The following is a 19,263-nucleotide window of genomic DNA, read 5'->3' on the forward strand; positions in this document are numbered from 1 at the left end:
GAATTTTCAACACACTTACAAGAGGTGTCATTGCTGTGCAGGTATCGTGTATCACACAATATTTATAACACTTAATACATTGGTAAATAACATTGTTGCAACTCTCTCTCTCTCTCTCTCTCCTCTCTCTCTCCTCTCTCTCTCTCCTCTCTCTCTCTCTCTCTCTCTCTCTCATATATATATATATATATAACGATAGTGATATAGAGGTAGATATCGATATAGATAGATAGATAGATATAGAGAGAGATAGATATATATGGGGCAGCAGTGTGGAGTAGTGGTTAGGGCTTTGGACTCTTGACCGGAGGGTTGTGGGTTCAATCCCAGGTGGGGGGACACTGCTGTTGTACCCTTGAGCAAGGTACTTTACCTAGATTGCTCCAGTAAAAACCCAACTGTATAAATGGGTAATTGTATGTAAAAATAATGTGATATCTTGTAACAATTGTAAGTCGCCCTGGATAAGGGCGTCTGCTAAGAAATAATTAATAATAATAATAATAATAGAGAGAGAGAGAGGGATATAATTGCATCTTGAAATGCTGAATGCTATGAAAATAATCGGATATTATAGCTTTGCATTCAAATACGTTTGCCATTGTGCTCACACACACACACACACACACACACATAATATACATATCCATTAAGTGAAAAAAGAAGTGATATCTGAAACGAAAACACATTGGAAATGTAAAAAACATGCCCTGCCATTTAAAGTGGAGATATTGAAGCCACAAGCCAAGTTAGAAGAATCCACTGGGGCAGCCTTGACCAGCACTAAGCAAACAGGCACAGCTTTCAAAGCGGTGGGGGTCAAGGGTCACCCAGTGGTTTCTACTAACTTGTGTTTTTCAGGCACAATAAAAGTGGATCGAACTTGCGTCAAAAACACACCGGTTATGTGCCACCTAGTGGAGGCATTGAGGCATTGATCACCCCTCTCCCACAAATACTTCAGAAGCAGTGTTGGATCCAACCTCGTTCTCAGCTCAGGGGAATGTAACTGGGCCCTCTATATCTGTTTAAACAACAGAAACACCCCATAAATGACCCAATGACCTCTCAGTAGAATTCTGACAAGGGTCTGGCTTTGTAGAGGAACTTGGCTAGTTAGTAAGAGTTATAATGTTGTATCATTCTTTCACACAGATCCCAAAGAGAGCCATGCTGTACCTAAATCTGAACCACAGGAGGGGCCAAGGATAGAAGCAGTTTACAAACAAGAGGAGTCCTTTGACCAGGAGTGGTGTGCAAGTCTAAAGCAGGTTACAGAGCTGACGTGTGTTAAAGATGAAGAGGTCCCTCGACTGGAATGTGTTCCTATTAAAGAGGAATTCATAGAACAGGAATGTGTCCCCATCGCTGAGGAAGATCCTGCTGAAAATAATGTCTGTACACTTGAGGAGAACAACCAGCTGGGATCCAAGCTGGGATTTAGAGGTAATTATACAAAACAAGCAACATTGAGCTGACTATTAATCTTGCAAAAATGAGTTACTAAACTGTAGAAGTGTGCTGAAGTTTGACATGTTTGGTCATTCAAGCTAAATTTATCCCAACCACTATGTCAATGCCCTGCAAGTTGCAACATAACTATCCTTGCTGCTGTGACCCTGCTAGATGTGCATCCACTATCATGCCTGTTTTGAATGCTGTTAGATCTTTGCATGTCCCTGTTTCTGGTAGACTGTTTGCAGTTGTGCTGCTCCCACAGCTTTATAGTGGTGCTGGGATCACATGACTCATCAATGGGTGATGCCAAATCCAGTCAGGTTGCTAAGTGTCACCAGAAGAAACATTTCAATACAGCACTTGCATATAAACCTGATCTTATACTTGTATTCCTCAAAGCGATATTAAGAGGGGTGGAAATCAGTGACTGGTACATGTGAGTGATATTAACCAGACTGTGTTAATAATCAAAGGGATGTTCTCAAGCATTTGTACTTATTGACACCCACTATATTCACCATGGCAAATTTCAATGTGATGATAATAAAAGGAGGCTGGTATTAACAGGAGTGATATTAAGCAGGTTTGACTGTATTCTCATCAGAGTTCACTCTAGGAGTTGTTCATGGTTATGAGGGGAAGCCCTGCAGAAGAGTGAATGTGTAAGAAAGCTGTACAATAACCTTGGTCTCGTTCTTTGTTTCACTTGTAATGTAGATGAAGGAGAACACGACTCCACTCCATCACCCCGCTGCAAAAACTCTTCTAGTGGCAAACCACAGAGCAGGAAACACAGAGAGACGACACCACAAGAAGAACATTTTAAGAAATTGAGAGTTCAAATTCCTTCTGTACAAGACAGACAACCACTTACTCTGGAGAGTATAGAGACTGCACGTTCTGTGTGTGTGAACAACTCTGAAACCCAGGGCAACTTGAAGACCTTGCCTTGTTCTACTGAAGATGGGAAGAGTTCCTGGCAATTAGGATCTCCTAAAACTCACAAGGGAAATCACACAGGAGGGACTGCATTTCCCTGTGCTGATTGTGGGAAGAGATTCAGTGATTTATCACACCTGAAAATCTACCAGCGTGTTCACACAGGAGAGAAACCTCATCAATGTACTGAGTGTGGGAAGAGATTCAATTATTTATCAGACCTTAAAAGACACCAGCACAGTCACACAGGAGAGAAACCGTACCACTGTAATGACTGTGGGAAACGCTTTACTGAATTAAGAAGTGTTAAAAGACACCAGCGAATTCACACAGGAGAGAAACCACACCGCTGTAATGAATGTGGCAGGAGTTTCACTCGTGCACATACCCTTCAAACACACAGACAAATTCACGCAGGAGAGACACCCTGAATGTTGGGAAAGAGTTCATCAGGTGAGACACCTTAAAAACCAGAAAATAATCGCCAGACAGAAACCCCATCGCTGAAGAGATGAATGCGATTTAAAAAAAAAAAAAAGATTTATAATGCATTTAAAAGTTAAAAATCCTTTCTTAACAAACAGCCTCTTACATTTATTTATTTATAAGAACAACAAATATAACCATGTCATGATCTGAGCATTGACAAATTAGCAAAGAACAAAATGGAAAGGTTATTTTGAGCACATCATTTTTGATCAAAATGTCAAACAAGCGAAGAACGGAACCACAAAAGCTCCTTCGATCTCCTGTCTGCTGGAGGATAGGGTCAGAATGAATTTTTAATTGGGTAATAGTTCCTTCCTAATTTGGACAAAGTACCCAAAGAAAATAACTTTCTCTTCGTGCAGCAGCAGCTGCTTCTAGGGTGATGCGAGGCTTCAGTTTTGCTCAAGCAAAGCAGTGCTTCTGTGTGTGTAAGGGAGCTCAGTGCAATTCTAAATGCCAGAGCAGCAAGCCTTGCAAAAACAACTAATGCCTGTACTTGGAAACTGCCAGGAAACTCAGCTCATTGATGCTAAAAACGTTTTATTAAAACCAGAAGGAAATGACTGTTCCAGCGCTACAAAGGCAGGACTGCGACTTGGCTTCTTCACGGCTAAACCCCTGGAGCAAGGTGTAAACGCTGGGCTTCTCTTTGCATCCCTCCAGGCTGGACCGCGGCGCAACGACCATCGCAGGATTGGTATTCTTCTTACTCCTTCATAAGAGTGCTTTATTTCTTCGAAAGAGACTTTTGCACATCCCTCCAAAGCATAAAGAACTATATGTGTTGTCTAAATGCAGTATGTGTGGATGATACTTGATGTAGGTGTCTCTGAAGTATCTAGTAGTTTTTTTAAACCCCCCCCCCAAAAAAGTATTTAGCTTCTGAATAAACTTTGTGTTTCTTAAGTAGTCTATTGTTCTTTGCCTGATTATTTAATTTTTTAGCAGACACCCTTATTGAGGGCGACTTGCAATTGCCACAAGATATCACATTATTTTTACATACAATTCCCCATTTATACAGTTTGGTTTTTACTGGAGCAATCTAGGTAAAGTACCTTGCTCAAGGGTACAGCAACAGTATCCCCCACCTGGGATTGAACCCACAACCCTCCGGTCAAGAGTCCAGAGTCCTGACCACTACTCCACACTGCTGCCCCAACAACCCTATCAAGCATTTAGTGGAAACCAAGGTGTAAAAGATATTGTTAAATAGAGAAATTTTAATAATATATAAATTCACAACCGGGTAAGAACCTCTGATCGTGTATCTGTGGTGGACCAATTATACATAATTAGACATACAACATAATTAATACATTTCCATCACATTGACTTATTAAAATCAAGTGAAGATGTGTGAATGCAGCATTTTAAAATGAAGATATTGCGAAAAAACATTATCATATGCTTCAGTGTTTTTATTTATTTATTTATTTTGTATTGCAAACTAGTTAAATGTATGTATTTCAAGTTAATACGCATACGGTATTTGGACGAATCATAAAAAGTTATGAAAAATGTGAAAATTAGGAGTGACTTCAAAGATACCTATTATTAATAAGTATTAAAGTCAAGTGAAGATGTGTGAATGCAGCATTTTAAAATGTAGATATTGTTAAAACATTATGACGTGCTTCAGTATATATTTGGACTGTTTTTAATACTATGATTGGTTGAGGTCGGAGGGAAAGGCGGGGATCGGGGTGAGAAGAGGCAGTTATGAAACTGGATGGCGGAGTCCGCCATGTAGGCTCTGACCGCGCTGTGTTTTCGTATGGGATGTCCTATCTTGGATCCGAAATGACGGCAGTTTCGTCTCTCCGCTTTGTGCTGTGCGTGGTCAATGATTTTTTTATTTCAAAGATGCTGCTCGCGTCTGGGTCACTGTATTTTGTTTGATTTATTAACGGATTTGAGTGTTTTATTTTCTTAAATATGAACGGTTTTCGTTAAAGTGACGGTTTAGATGTGAAACGGAAGCCTCCATATCGACTAAAGAAAGAAACAGCCGACTGCAGAGAGAGATACAGAGAGGTAAACAAAACGTATGGTAATATTAATTCACATTTGATTTTCCAAGTCAGTACAGTACAAGTTCACTGCATACCAACTGCAAAACGGAGGTTGAACACCGAACTGCGCAAAAATGTCGTTTTAATTTGAATTACAGTTACGTCTACAGGAGAGCGCTTTGATTCCAGCCTGTTGTTGTTGTTTTTTTGACACACGCATTGATGCTCAACACAGCCAGGACTAGGGAACAGTGCAATTAATTATAGCACCAGCTTCAATCCCTCCTACTAGAAAAAAACTAAACGCAGGAATTGTTTAGAATTTACAATGAATGCTCTGTGTACCTTGCTGAACAAAAGAAACGAAAAAAATGCCAGTGTAATTACATTTTTTAAGCTAGCTGGCACATGAGGAGGTATAATTCTGTGGCACCCAGTGGTTAAATGATTGCTGCCATTTTTTCGTTTATTTTGTTTTGCAAGGTACACAGTTTCTTGTCTCAGTGTGTCATTATTATCCTGCTACAGTTGCCATTTTTTTTTACTATTTGAATAGCGTAGCAACTAAAAAACTAATGCCACAGATCCGCGGCAGATGCCCATTTCGCACTGACACGCTGTGACTGACGCAGTGTTTTGAGACCAATATAGAAGGTACTGCGAGCAAAAGGGAGAAATACATTGCACACGGTGTGTCTAATTTAATTGCCATACTGTGCTTAGGCAAAATTTGTAGGGCTGCAACTATTTTGACCTTCGAAGGTTCGGAACACGTCACAGAAGGAAGATTCGAACCTTCGAACGTACTCATTTGCATAATGTGCTGGTGACGTCACCATAGCCGTTTATGTTTGATTGAAAACCCCTGTTATTTTACAGGTAAGCCATATAAATGAGTGACATTTCATGTGTGTTTTATAGCATGCGCACATTGTCCAACGATGACGTCAGATGAACCGTCGAAAGTTTAAAATAATCTTCGAATTCCTGGCTAGCGACTTCTAATACAGCCCTAAAAATGTGTATTTTCGACAAATATTTGTGTTCTATTTTTACCGGCTTCAAAATGCTTGAGGTGAGATTTTCCGCACTGGTAGCTTTTAAAGGGAAAGCAAAAACTGTGAAAGAGTGTGTTGTGATTTACTATTTATGTTCACCAGAGCATTTATACTTCTAAAAAAAACGCAGAAACATTGTGCTTCACTAATTTAGTATTTAATAATAGGAGGAGTTGAACACTGTAAAGTTTATGAGCAGCACAGAGCGCTCTGAGCAGAACTCTCCATAGAGCCAGAATCAACAGACGCCTGCTTCACCCGTCCTAATGTAGGGTTAGGTGGGGCTGTTCAACCCCGTCGATGTGTTCCATAATAACTTCTCATGCATGTAGATATGTGTCTGATATTAAAGGTTTGCCTAATGTAACAAACGTTACATAATAGAAGAATCTCCATGTTTTAGGGGTGGAATAGCCTTGCATGCCTTTTGCAAGTTGCTTCAGTCTGTTGCAGCACACAGAGGAATTCATATTACAAAGGTGCAGTAGATATCAAGAACATTTCAAATAAGGCTTGATATGTTCATTTAAATACTATTGGATTAATACATAATATAGTTTTATATGCAATCTGAAATGACAGTCTTGTCTCCTTTTCTTCAGTGAGAACGGATCAGCCTCACTCAAAGGAAGTTTCTGAGATGGAAGCAGCTCACATCAGCCCAGAGCTTCCTATTCGATGGGTTGTTTCTGCAGACAGGACTGTTGAGATCAAGGAGGAAGTGACTGAGCTGGGGTGTGACCAGGCCAATGAGCGGATCCTGCAGGAGGAAACGCCACCTTCTAGCATCACTGAGAGAGGTGAGTGAAACTGGAATGCTGGGAATAGGGGAGTACAGTACATTAAGGGGTCATTTATTTCTGTTTTGGCTTCTTCATTTTGTAGAGGAACTACATTCCTCTAGTTAAACCTTCTGTGCATTTTACTTTATTATTATTAATAATAATAATAATAATAATAATAATAATAATAATATTATTATTATTATTATTATTATTATTAGTAGTAGTAGTAGTAGTATTATTATTATTATTATTATTATTTATTTCTTAGCAGACGCCCTTATCCAGGGCGACTTACAATTGTTACAAGATATCACATTATTTTTACATACAATTCCCCATTTATACAGTTGGGTTTTTACTGGAGCAATCTAGGTAAAGTACCTTGCTCAAGGGTACAGCAGCAGTGCCCCCCACCTGGGATTGAACCCACAACCATCCGTTTAAGCTTGGAATGAATTTTTCCAATGAAAAGTTTTAATATTTTAGTGACACATTTTTTTTATTATTATTTTTTTTAATTATAAAAGCTAAAGTCGGTCGAGTGTAAAATTTAAATCAAAGATGGCCATCGTTTAAAATAATAATAATAATAATAATAATAATAATAATAATAATTTTTAAAGATATGTTTAAGTAAAAACTATTAATAATAACCAATTTGTGGTTTTGTTTGTTAAAATATAAAAAACACTTTGCCCATCCTGCAGTAAGACATATCACACCACTCATAACTCGACTGCATCCAGGTTTTTATTAAAGATGGTTTTAAAATACGGTTTGCTTGTCCTCATTGACACCCATTATATAAAAGCAGGCTGACATTAACAGGAGTGTTATTAAGCAGGTTTGACAGTATTCTCTAACTATGCAGTCATCAGAGTTCACTCAGTTATGGGGAAATCTTACAGAAGTGAATGTATAAGAATGCTGTAAAATAACCTTTGTCTCTTTCTTTGTTTCGCTTGTAATGTAGATGAAGGAGAACACGACTCCACTCCACCACCCCACTGCAAAAACTCTGCTAGTGACAAACTGCATTGCAAGACACACAGAGAGACGACACCTCAAGAAGACAATTTAAAATTCCAAATTCCTTCTGTAGGAGTGCTGTTTTTTCTGCAGGGTATAGACCCTGCACGTTCTGTGTGTGTGAACGATTCTGAAACTCAGGGCAACTTGAAGACCTTGCCTTGTTCAACTGAAGATGGGAAGAGTTCCTGTCAATTAGGCTCTCCTAAAACTCACAAGGGGAATCACACAGGAGGATATCCCTGTGCGATTTGTGGGAAGAGTTTCAGTAATCTATCATACCTTAAAAGACACCACCATGTTCACACAGGAGAGAAACCGCACCACTGTGGTGATTGTGGGAAGCGCTTCAATCTATCAGGAAATCTTAAAAAACACCAACTAATTCACACAGGCGAGAAACCTCATCACTGTACTGAGTGTGACAAGAGGTTCTCTCGGTTAGAACATCTGAAAGATCACCAGCAAATTCACACGGGAGAGAAACCACACCACTGTAATGATTGTGGGAAGCGCTTTACTCTATTAGGAAATCTTAAAAAACACCAACTAAATCACACAGATGAGAAACCATACCACTGTAATACATGTGAGAAGAGGTTCTCTCGATCAGAATATCTTAAAGATCACCAGCGAATTCACACTGGAGAGAAACCACACCACTGTAGCGATTGTGGGAAGAGCTTTACTCAATTAGGAAATCTTACAAAACACCAACGAATACACACAGGAGAGAAACCACACCACTGTAACGAATGTGGGAGAAGTTTCACTCGAGCAGACCACCTTAAAATGCACCAACTCATTCACACAGGAGAGAAACCGCACCACTGCAGTGATTGTGGGCAGTGCTTCACTACATTAGGAAATCTTAAACAACACAGATTAAATCACGCAGATGAGAAACCACACCACTGTAATGAATGTGAGAGGAGTTTCACTCGAAGAGACAATCTTAAAAAACACCAACTAATTCACACAGCAGCGAAACCCTGAATGCTGAATGCTGGGGTCGGACATTCCTTCACAAAGACACCTCAGACGTGTTTATTGCACGGGCTGCGTTTCCACTTTGAAACAGACAAGAGGATACCATTCCTGTTGGGGACTGCTTTAGCTCTTCAGAAGAGACTTTTGCACATCCCTCCAAGTCATGAAGAAAGGTGACTATATGATTTATCGAATTTGCAGTGCATAGCGTGGAATTATAATGCTGTTTAAATGCTTGTAAGGATGTGTGTTCACTGCTACCCTGATCATTTGCTGTTGAATGTTGTTAATATGTTTTATTAAAGATGGTTTTAAAATAAGTACATACTAAATATAGTACAGGTGTAGTATGTGTAGGTGATGCTTGATGTAGGTGTTTCTGAAGTATTGCTCATATCTAGTAGTTTTTATTCAAGGTATTTAGCTTCTGAATAAACTTTATTTTCTCAAGTAGTCCTATTCTTTTTCTTTGTTTGTTAATCAGCACTATCAAACATTTAGTGGAGCCCAAGACATTGTTAAACTGAGCCATTCTAATATAACAATATCTCACGTGTTTGAAGTAAAAATACACATTCACACCCGAGTAAGAACCTCCGATCCTGCTGAAATAAGAAACTGTAATTTAACTTGGAATATGTGTGTTTGTGGTGGACCAATTAAACCTGAGACATAATTAATACATTTCCATCACATTAACTTATTAAAATCAAGTGAACACGTGTGAATGCAGCATTTTAAAATGTAGATATTGTTAAAACATTATCATTTGCTTCAGTAATTTGTTGTATTGCAAACTTGTAAGATGTATGTATCCCAAGTTATTATGCATACTGTATTTAAAACATTTTATTAATGCTGTGATAGGCTGAACATTTTTGGACTTAATACGTGTGAAAAATGCAGGAATGGCTGCAAAGATACCTATTGGATTCTGTTTTTATAATTTTACAAATAAAAATCCATATGAAATATAAAATCACAAGACCCTTGAAATTAAAAAATATCTGAAGATCATAAAACTCTTGAGTTTGGGTGGTAGAATATTATTATTATTATTATTATTATTATTATTATTATTATTATTATTATTATTGCATTTATATAGCGCTTTTTATACAAAAGTATCACAAAGGACAGTACAGTACATAGCAGAAAAAAAGAACAAACCACAATACATCGCTTCTCCCACGCAACTCCACTGCTCCGCTCACTCCACTGGCTCCCGATCACCGCTCGCATCCAGTTCAAGACTCTTGTACTAGCCTACAGATGCCTTGACCAGACTGCACCCAGCTACCTCCAGACCCTCATCTCTCCCAACATCCCCACTCGACCTCTCCGCTCCGCCTGCACTAGAAGACTGGCTCTACCTCCGCTACGCTCCCCTGCCTCCAGAGCCCGCTCCTTCTCCACCCTCGCCCCCACAGTGGTGGAATGACCTTCCTACAGATGTCAGGACTGCCCAGTCCCTGACCACATTCCGGTGCCTCCTTAAGACTCACCTCTTCAGACAGCACCTGTAGAACTCCTCTGTTCTTCCCCTGGGACACTTATCACCCTTCCTTAAATGCGCTTTACTTGCTCTTATCTGCCCCCTATTTTACTGCATTTAATCCTGTACTTCAGAGTACTCTAATCTGCCTAGTGTTTAATCTGTAGTATTTTGTATTTAATCATATCCTGATGTAACTATCACTGACACTGTTATCTGCTGTATTATTGAATTGTATTTTGTCACACTTGTACTTGCTTGAACCAAAGTCATTGCATTTATCTTGCTCATGATTTCCATTACACGAGAGTAGATGTTAAAACTTCATGCTGATTTGAACTCGGCTCTCGCCAAGATAAGCACCAACTAAGACGTAGCTTTACAGTAAACTAATGTGATCCATATGCGTCTCCATCCATTTACGTTTCCTTCCATATGATGATGTAGATATCCTTCTGTCTGGTGTTAATGGCTGAAGTGTAATGCTGGCTCCAGGGATCAGCTTATTTTGCCTCCCTGGCGCATCAGCACACACAACGGCTGCGATGCTGGCTCCGGGGATCAACCAAAGTGCGGCCTCCCCAGCGCATCAGCATGACAACCGTCTGGATTGAGCTAAGTAGGGTACATCTCTGGGGTTTTCAAGTGGGCACCTTCCATCCTCAGTGTTTCGTCGACTAGCCCACGACACCTCAAGAGGGCTCGACGGTGATTCTGGCGTCCCAGCATCACCCCCCTCCGTCCCCCACTCAACTCAGCCCAGCTTACTTACCTGTCCCCAGCCAGAATCTTTCCGTCTCAACCACAGCCAGTTGCTGCTCCTCTCTGCTGCTTCAGATAAGTTCTTCACTGTGCGACGCAACTCTTGGCCACTGAATCCGACGTCTCTGAGAAACCGGGTTGTAGAGTGTGCCACAAATCCTCGACAACCCACTTCCACTGGGTAAACCCGAACTCTCCATCCTCGCTGTTCCGCTTCAGTGGCTAGTTGAGCATACCGCAGTTTCTTCCTCTCATACGCCTCATCTACAGCGTCCTCCCATGGCACTGTTAACTCTACCAGGTGAACAAGGCGTGCTGATCCAGACCACAAGACAATATCTGGTCGAAGGTTAGTGGTGGCAATCTCAGGTGGAAAAATAAGCCGTTGACCAACATCTGCCAGCATATTCCAGTCTCTAGCAGCTTCCAGTTGTCCTGGGCGAGGATTGGTTTTAATAATTGTATTATTACTTGTACTGTGATTCTTGAAATGTATTTGCTTATGATTGTAAGTCGCCCTGGATAAGGGCGTCTGCTAAGAAATAAATAAATAATAATAATAATAATAATAATACATTTGTATAGCATGTCACTCATACAACTGCCACACTCAGACCATTTAAATACAGATTTAAACAGCATACACAATACAAAAGCAGCAATTTTAAAGTTACATTAAACCCACTAAGATAAGAAAGCCTTTTTATAAAAGTGTGTTTTTAGTCTTGACTTGAAAACTGTAACGGTCCCAACTTCCCTGACAAACGAAGGCAGAGCATTCCAGAATTTAGGAGCTCTACAAGAAAAAGCCCTCCCTACTCCCATGTTGCTTTTGTTGATCCTAGGAATAACCAGCATCTCCGCATCCTGTGATCTCAGAGCGCGGTTTGGAAGATACGGGGGTCAGTAAATTTTGATTAGAAACTCTATACAGAGTGTTAAGATTTCTGTTAGGGATTTTAAGATACATGCTGTCATTAATTATGAATCTATGATTTTCCTGGTTTTTTTCCAAGCCATGGAAAACACCTGTCATTCCTATTTTAGCTTGTGTAATAGTTTGTGTCTATGTAATGACATAGGGGCTTTAAGATTTGTCTTAGGAATTTCAAGTTATAAGCTGTCATTCTTTTTTGTGTTATATTCAATGGGCATTCCTTTCTCCATTATAGTCAAAGGGCATTACGTTTTGTCGTTTGTTTTTGTCTGTCCCCTTTCTGGGACATAAGTTTCAAACGAAACAAACACTTTGAACACATTCCAAAGAAGGAGACACTATTTCACACCCCTGCTGGTAAGAGAGAGGCGTGCCGGGATGTTTATCTTGAGGGAGATGTTTTTCACTTGATATCCCATTGGCTGAAACTGTCAGTAGGACAAACTGTCTATTGATGGGGACACATGGGTCCGTGCCAGAACTCAATTGCCTTTGTTTCAATCTAGGAGCAGGTCACAGAACTAAAGCAATACTCCCTGTATTTGAAAAATAAACATAACCTCTCTGCATTAGCACAATAACTAATTCCTAGACAAGTTAGAGTGTATAATAGTAGGTGGGCTTTTTTGATTAACTGCCAAGGTGTGTGCTTACTGCGTTTCTCTTCATTTTACCGTGTGGGTCTCAGTGCGATGTTACTTCTTTGCTTGGTGATTAATAGGAAGGCGCTGAAAGGTTTACAAGTGTAGTCATAAAAACCCAATTTTAAAAAAACGTAAACAAAGGTGAACCCAAGTTCCTGCCATGCCACTGCCTGACCCGGAGCACCAAACAGGGGAGTTTACCCACTTTATTATTTACCATCACACCTCTGTTCAGGACTGCTCCGTCTCTCACTGTGTTTTGTTAACTATTTAACTTCTTAAATAAAGCTGAAAAGAGACTCTCCGTTTCAGAACTCAGTACTAAAATCCGCAAGCCTCTCCCTCTCTCTCTCTTCAGCATAATCAAAGCAAACTATAGCCTGTGAAGAAGTGGAGCGTCACTGGCAGTGGGCGTGCCCGGTTGGAACCGTGGCGTATTATTGGCTGCAGAAACGCTCCTAAACCCAATTTGCGAATCTGATTGGCTGCCCTCCCTGTTGTCGGAGGGAAGGGCGGGGATCGCGATGAGAAGAGGCGGGTATGAAACTGGATGCCGGAGTCCGCCATGTTGGCTCCGACCGCGCTGTGTTTTTATCACGAAATGTCCTTCCGTGGATCCGGAATGGCGCCGGTTTCGTCTCTCTGGTTTGGGCTGCGTGTTGTGAACGCGTTTGTATTCCAAAGCGGCTGCTTATGCTGCAGCGTAATTGTATTTTAGTTTGATTTATTAACGTTTTTTTTTAGTTAAAGTGACGGTTTAGATGTGAAACGGAGGTCTTTGAGATCGACTAAAGAAAGAAACAACGACAGCTTTACTCCGACTGCAGAGAGAGAGAGAGAGAGAGACAGAGGTAAACAACACTTCTAATGTAATTCACATTGGCTCTCCAGCGAGTTCACTACATTACATACCCGCTTCAAAACAGAAGCTGAACACCGAACTGCACGAAAATGACGTTTTAATTCGGATTGTATTTATTATTATTATGCGTTTATTTAGCAGACGCCTTCATCCAAGGCGACTTGCAGAGACTAGGGCAAGGGTAGTCAATTCCAGTCCTTGAGGGCTGAACTGTTTCTGGTTTTCATTCCAACTCCAGGTCTTAATTGCTTGATTAAATCTAATTATTTGGCCATTTGAAAATATTTAAGGTTTTGAGAGACATTTTTTTGGTCTATTTTTCATTTAATGATTTAAATAATCCACTCGATTCAAGATACAATACCTATAAAACATGATAAGGCCTGAGAAAAAAAAGGTGTAAACTTTTTTCTAATAATCAAATAATTAGGCCAATTAACTAACAGACAGCTTGGTTGCAACAAAAAACAGAAACCGTTTGGCCCTCGAGGACTGGAATTGACTACCCCTGGACTAGGGTGTGTGAACTATGCATCAGCTGCAGAGTCACTTACAACTACGTCTCACCCGAAAGACGGAGCACAAGGAAGTCAAGTGACTTGCTCAGGGTCACACAATGAGTCAGTGGCTGAGGTGGGGTTTGAACAGTGCCAGCTAGCTAGCAGTTATCAGAGTCTTGTTTTAAATGTGATGCATTAGTCCAGGTTTCTCCAGCTCTGGTCCTGGAGAGCCCCTCTCCTGCAGGTTTTATAGCTGTCTTTACATCATCAGTGGCTAGAGATCTGGAACACCTGTTAATCTGGACTAATTAAGCCAATAATTGGTTCAATTAAGTAACTGAGAGATTGGCTGAAACGAAAACCAGCAGCCACAGTAGCTCTCTAGGACCAGGGGTGGAGACCCCTGCATTATTATTATTATTATTATTATTATTATTATTATTATTATTATTATTATTTATTTCTTAGCATACGCCCTTATCCAGGGCGACTTACAATTGTTACAAGATATCACATTATTTTTCACATACAATTATATTATTTTTTTACATACAATTACCCATTTATACAGTTGGGTTTTTACTGGAGCAATCTAGGTAAAGTACCTTGCTCAAGGGTACAGCAGCAGTGTCCCCCACCTGGGATTGAACCCACGACCCTCCGGTCAAGAGTCCAGAGCCCGAACCACTACTCCACACTGCTGCCCTAGAGGCTCCTTTTAATCTACAATCGATTGCTATTGAGACAATGGGTGTTCTAAATTTCCACTCAAGTAATTAGTCTATTAAGACAATATTATAATCCCTGTGCAGCAGTAATTTAAAAAGCTCCAGAATTAATATAGCCTACATGTCGATTTAGTCTATGTCATTGAGGTCTGTTATTTCAACAAATCAAATCAAACTATATATATATATATATATATATATATATATATATATATATATATATATACACATACATACACACACACACACATCAGGGGAGGTCAACCCTGGTCAAGGAGAGACACAATCCTGCAGGTTTTCTGGGTCTTTTTAAATCACCAATGACCAAATTCAAGGCACCTTATATGCAATCTGAAATGACAGTCTTGTCTCCTTTTCTTCAGTCTGAACGGATCAGCCTCACTCAAAGGAAGTTTCTGAGATGGAAGCAGCTCACATCAGCCCAGAGCTTCCTATTCGATGGGTTGTTTCTGCAGACAGGACTGTTGAGATCAAGGAGGAAGTGACTGAGCTGGGGTGTGACCAGGCCAATGAGCGGATCCTGCAGGAGGAAACGCCACCTTCTAGCATCACTGAGAGAGGTGAGTGACACTGGAATGCTGGGAATAGGGGAGTACAGTACATTAAGGGGTCATTGTTCAGAAAATTCGAACAGGGGCTTAAGTGGAGGCTGGTTAATTTTAGAATATATTAAATACATAATTAACATGTGACCATTCAAAAACATATGTAACAAACGCATATTAATGGTTAACATTTCTATTAGGATTATTCACAAACATACATAAACATTCAGATATTGCATTTAAAGTATATTAATATAAATATTGCATTAGACTATAGACACGCTGTCATTATTATTATTATTATTATTATTATTATTATTATTATTTAGTCATTTAGAAGACTTTTATCCAACGTGACTCACAGAGACTAGGGGTGCGTCACAACTAATGTTCTGCGCGTTAGGGTCCCAGAATCTGTTTTGTACTGATTTATTTCACCTTTTTATGGAAGAGGTTGCGTTTCATTTTTTTGGTCGTATCCTTCCATATTTTAAATTTAGCAGTGGCTCCGCAGAGTATAAGAAATAGGGTGGAAATGCTAATATATTCATAGCATTTAATGCAATGTTTTTGTTGGAATCGTCAGTCGGTTCATTGATTTGACTCCACGGACGCCTGTGTTATGATACAGACGTATACATTAGGGCTGTGACCCGCGCGATTTTGCTTGCTTGTATCTAATGTTTATACGATTATATTAACATTATTTTCTTTTATACATATAAAGTATTTTTGATAAAATCATTTGTCAGATTTATTTCCCTACAGAACAGAGCAAGTTTACGAGCACAATAACCCATGACAGCGTTGCAGTGAGACACATCACACCACCCATAACTCAGCTGCATCCAGGTTCGGCTTTTAGCATCGATATTGAGATGTGATGGGCAGGGTAGCATTCACTGATAAGGAGAGCAGTGGTGAGAACATGTGTTTTAAACCTTAGAATCAACATCAGCTTTAACAAGGAAGTTCCACTAAACAATAATAAGGGGAGCAGTGAAAATCCGTTTTCAATCACATTGTCACTGCTGCCCTGATCATCTGCTGCTGAACGCTGTCAATATGTTTTATTAAAGATGGTTTTAGAATACGTTTTGCTTGTCCTCATTGACATCCATTATATAAAAGGAGGTTCACATTAACAGGAGTGTTATTAAGCAGGTTTGACAGTATTCTCTAACTATGCAGTCATCAGAGTTCACTCAGTTATGGGGAAATCTTGCAGAAGTGAATGTGTAAGAATGCTGTAAAATAACCTTTGTCTCTTTCTTTGTTTTGCTTGTGATGTAGATGAAGGAGAACACGACTCCACTCCATCACTCCACTGCAAAAACTCTGCTAGTGACAAACTGCAGTGCATGACACACAGAGAGACAACACCACAAGATGAACATTTTAAAGAATTGATTGTTAAAATTCATCCTGTACAAGTGCCGTTTATTCAGGAGAGTACAGAGATTGCACAGTCTGTGTGTGTGAACGATTCTGAAACCCGGGACAACTTGAAGACCCTGCCTTGTTCTACTGAAGATGGGAAGAGTTCCCGTCAATTAGGATCTCCTAAAACTCACAAGGGGAATCACAGAGGAGGGACTCCATTTCTCTGTGCTGATTGTGGGAAGTGCTTCACTCTATTAGGAAATCTTAAAAAACACCAACTAATTCACACAGGAGAGAAACCTCATCACTGTAATACATGTGAGAAGAGGTTCTCTCGATCAGAATATCTTAAACATCACCAGCGCATTCACACAGGAGAGAAACCACACGTCTGTAGTGATTGTGGGAAGTGCTTCACTCTATTAGGAAATCTTAAAAAACACCAACTAATTCACACAGACGAGAAACCACACCACTGCAATAAATGTGAGAAGAGGTTCTCTCGATCAGAATATCTTAAACATCACCAGCGAATTCACACTGGAGAGAAACCACACGTCTGTAGTGATTGTGGGCAGTGCTTCACTACATTAGGAAATCTTAAAAAACACCAACTAATTCACACAGGAGAGAAACCGTACCACTGTAATACATGTGAGAAGAGGTTCTCTCGATCAGAATATCTTAAATATCACCAGCGACTTCACACAGGAGACAAACCACACCACTGTAATGATTGTAGGAAGTGCTCCACTCAATTAGAAAATCTTAAAAAACACCAAGAAATACGCACAGGAGAGAAGCCACACCACTGTAATGAATGTGGGAGAAGTTTCACTCACTTAAGAAGTCTTAAAGCACACCAACTAATTCACACAGGAGATAAACCACACCGCTGTAATGATTGTGGGAAGTGCTTCACTCAATTAGGAAATCTTACAAAACACCAACGAATACACACAGGAGAGAAACCACACCACTGTAATGATTGTGGGAGAAGTTTCACTCGAATAGACAACCTTAAAATGCACCAGCTCATTCACACAGAAAAGAAACCACACCACTGCAATGACTGTGGGAAGAGTTTACCTGAATTAGGAAATCTTAAAACACACCAACTAATTCACACAGCAGCAAAACCCTGAATGCTGAATGCTGGGGGACGGACATTCCTTCACAAAGACTCCTCAGAAGTGTTTATTGCACAGGCTGCTTTTACACTTTGAAACGGACAAAAGGACACCATTCCGGTCATGAGACATCAGAGCTTCAAACGAAACAGACACTTTGAACACATTCCAAAGAGGGAGACACTATTTCACCCCCTCGCTGGTAAGAGAGAGACGTGCCCGGATGTTTATCTCGTGGGAGATGTTGCTTTCCGATATCCCACTGACTGAGACTGCAAACATTAATTACCACAGTAACTGTTGACTGTGACTTGGCTTCTTCACGTCTAAACCCCTGGAGCAAGGTGTAAACGCTGGGCTTCTCTTTGCATCCCTCCAGGCTGGACCGCGGAGCAACGCCCATCGCAGGATTGGTATTCTTCTTTCTTATTCATAGGACTGCGTTGTTTAGTCCCCTTCCAATGAAACATTGAAATTAAAGAGCCAGATGTGAGCCTCCAAACCCATAAAACACCATGGACAGCAATTCAAAACTCTGTTCATATTTTAAATGACTCGCTTTATATGGAAGCAAATATTCTGAAACTGTCAAATTACATGTAAGTAAATATATATGTATATTAAACTGGCATTATGAAACATTTGCAATAAATGTTAAGGAGGCTGTGTGGTCCAGTGGTTAAAGAAAAGGGCTTGTAACCAGGAGGTCCCTGGTTCAAATCCCACCTCAGCCACTGACTCATTGTGTGACCCTGAGCAAGTCACTTAACCTCCTTGTGCTCCGTCTTTCAGGTGAGACGTAGTTGTAAGTGACTCTGCAGCTGATGCAAGGTTCACACACCCTAGTCTCTGTAAGTCGCCTTGGATAAAGGCGTCTGCTAAATAAAACAAATAATAATAAATAGCGTTATGTTAATAGTTTGTATTACTTGGGATTGTCTTTCAATAAAGACAGCAAAGCAAACGTGTGATCAATCCATCATAGAGTGGATAGTTAATTGATCAATGGAAAAATGTCAAGATTAAAAACCCTATTCTGAAGTATTGCTTGTATTTTTTTTTTCAGAGTATGTAGCTTCTGAATAAGCTTTTTTTCCTCAAGTCTGCTGTTCTTTTTCTTTGTTTTGATAAACAACACTATCAAGCATGTAGTGGAAGGCCTGATCCTCAGAGAGCGTCCCACTGAAAAATGCTTGGTCCTGAAAGGGTTAAATGTGTGAAACTCTTGCCACATTCAGCACAGTGATGAGGTTTCTCACCCGTTTGAATGCGCTGGTGTGATTGAAGACTTCCTAATCACATGGAACGCTTCCCACACAGTGCAGTGATAGTACATAAGAACATAAGAACATAAGAAAGTTTACAAACGAGAGGATGCCATTCGGCCCATCTTGCTCGTTTGGTTGTTAGTAGCTTATTGATCCCAGAATCTCATCAAGCAGCTTCTTGAAGGATCCCAGGGTGTCAGCTTCAATAGCATTACTGGGGAGTTG

General features: G+C 40.1%; 5 protein-coding genes across 7 annotated transcripts in view; 4 read left to right on the plus strand and 1 right to left on the minus strand.

Annotated features, from left to right (window-relative positions):
• LOC117967216 (zinc finger protein 436-like) overlaps positions 1-3,795 on the plus strand; it is a 151,352-nt gene extending 147,557 nt beyond the window's left edge. Inside the window, exons 2-3 of the mRNA XM_059017665.1 lie at positions 1,156-1,446; positions 2,176-3,795. Coding sequence (XP_058873648.1) covers positions 1,156-1,446; positions 2,176-2,828 — 944 coding nt within the window. The 3' untranslated portion in view covers positions 2,829-3,795. The remainder of the gene's footprint in view (positions 1-1,155; positions 1,447-2,175) is intronic.
• LOC117407669 (zinc finger protein 436-like) overlaps positions 1-19,263 on the minus strand; it is a 179,206-nt gene that overhangs the window by 127,265 nt on the left and 32,678 nt on the right. The window lies entirely within an intron of this gene.
• The window catches only part of LOC131696672 (zinc finger protein OZF-like), a 164,056-nt gene that overhangs the window by 40,807 nt on the left and 103,986 nt on the right, over positions 1-19,263 (plus strand). The window lies entirely within an intron of this gene.
• Positions 4,697-10,540, plus strand: LOC131724856 (zinc finger protein OZF-like). The gene is made up of 3 exons (XM_059017811.1): positions 4,697-4,923; positions 6,562-6,759; positions 7,718-10,540. Exons 2-3 carry the CDS (start codon positions 6,600-6,602, stop codon positions 8,767-8,769), a joined length of 1,212 nt encoding a protein of 403 aa, XP_058873794.1. The 5' UTR covers positions 4,697-4,923; positions 6,562-6,599; the 3' UTR covers positions 8,770-10,540.
• LOC131724843 (zinc finger protein OZF-like) lies at positions 13,159-18,811 on the plus strand. The gene is made up of 3 exons (XM_059017774.1): positions 13,159-13,452; positions 15,075-15,272; positions 16,551-18,811. Exons 2-3 carry the CDS (start codon positions 15,113-15,115, stop codon positions 17,783-17,785), a joined length of 1,395 nt encoding a protein of 464 aa, XP_058873757.1. The 5' UTR covers positions 13,159-13,452; positions 15,075-15,112; the 3' UTR covers positions 17,786-18,811.

This window comes from Acipenser ruthenus, chromosome 57 (genome assembly GCF_902713425.1).
Source record: "Acipenser ruthenus chromosome 57, fAciRut3.2 maternal haplotype, whole genome shotgun sequence".
NCBI classification, from domain to species: domain Eukaryota; kingdom Metazoa; phylum Chordata; class Actinopteri; order Acipenseriformes; family Acipenseridae; genus Acipenser; species Acipenser ruthenus.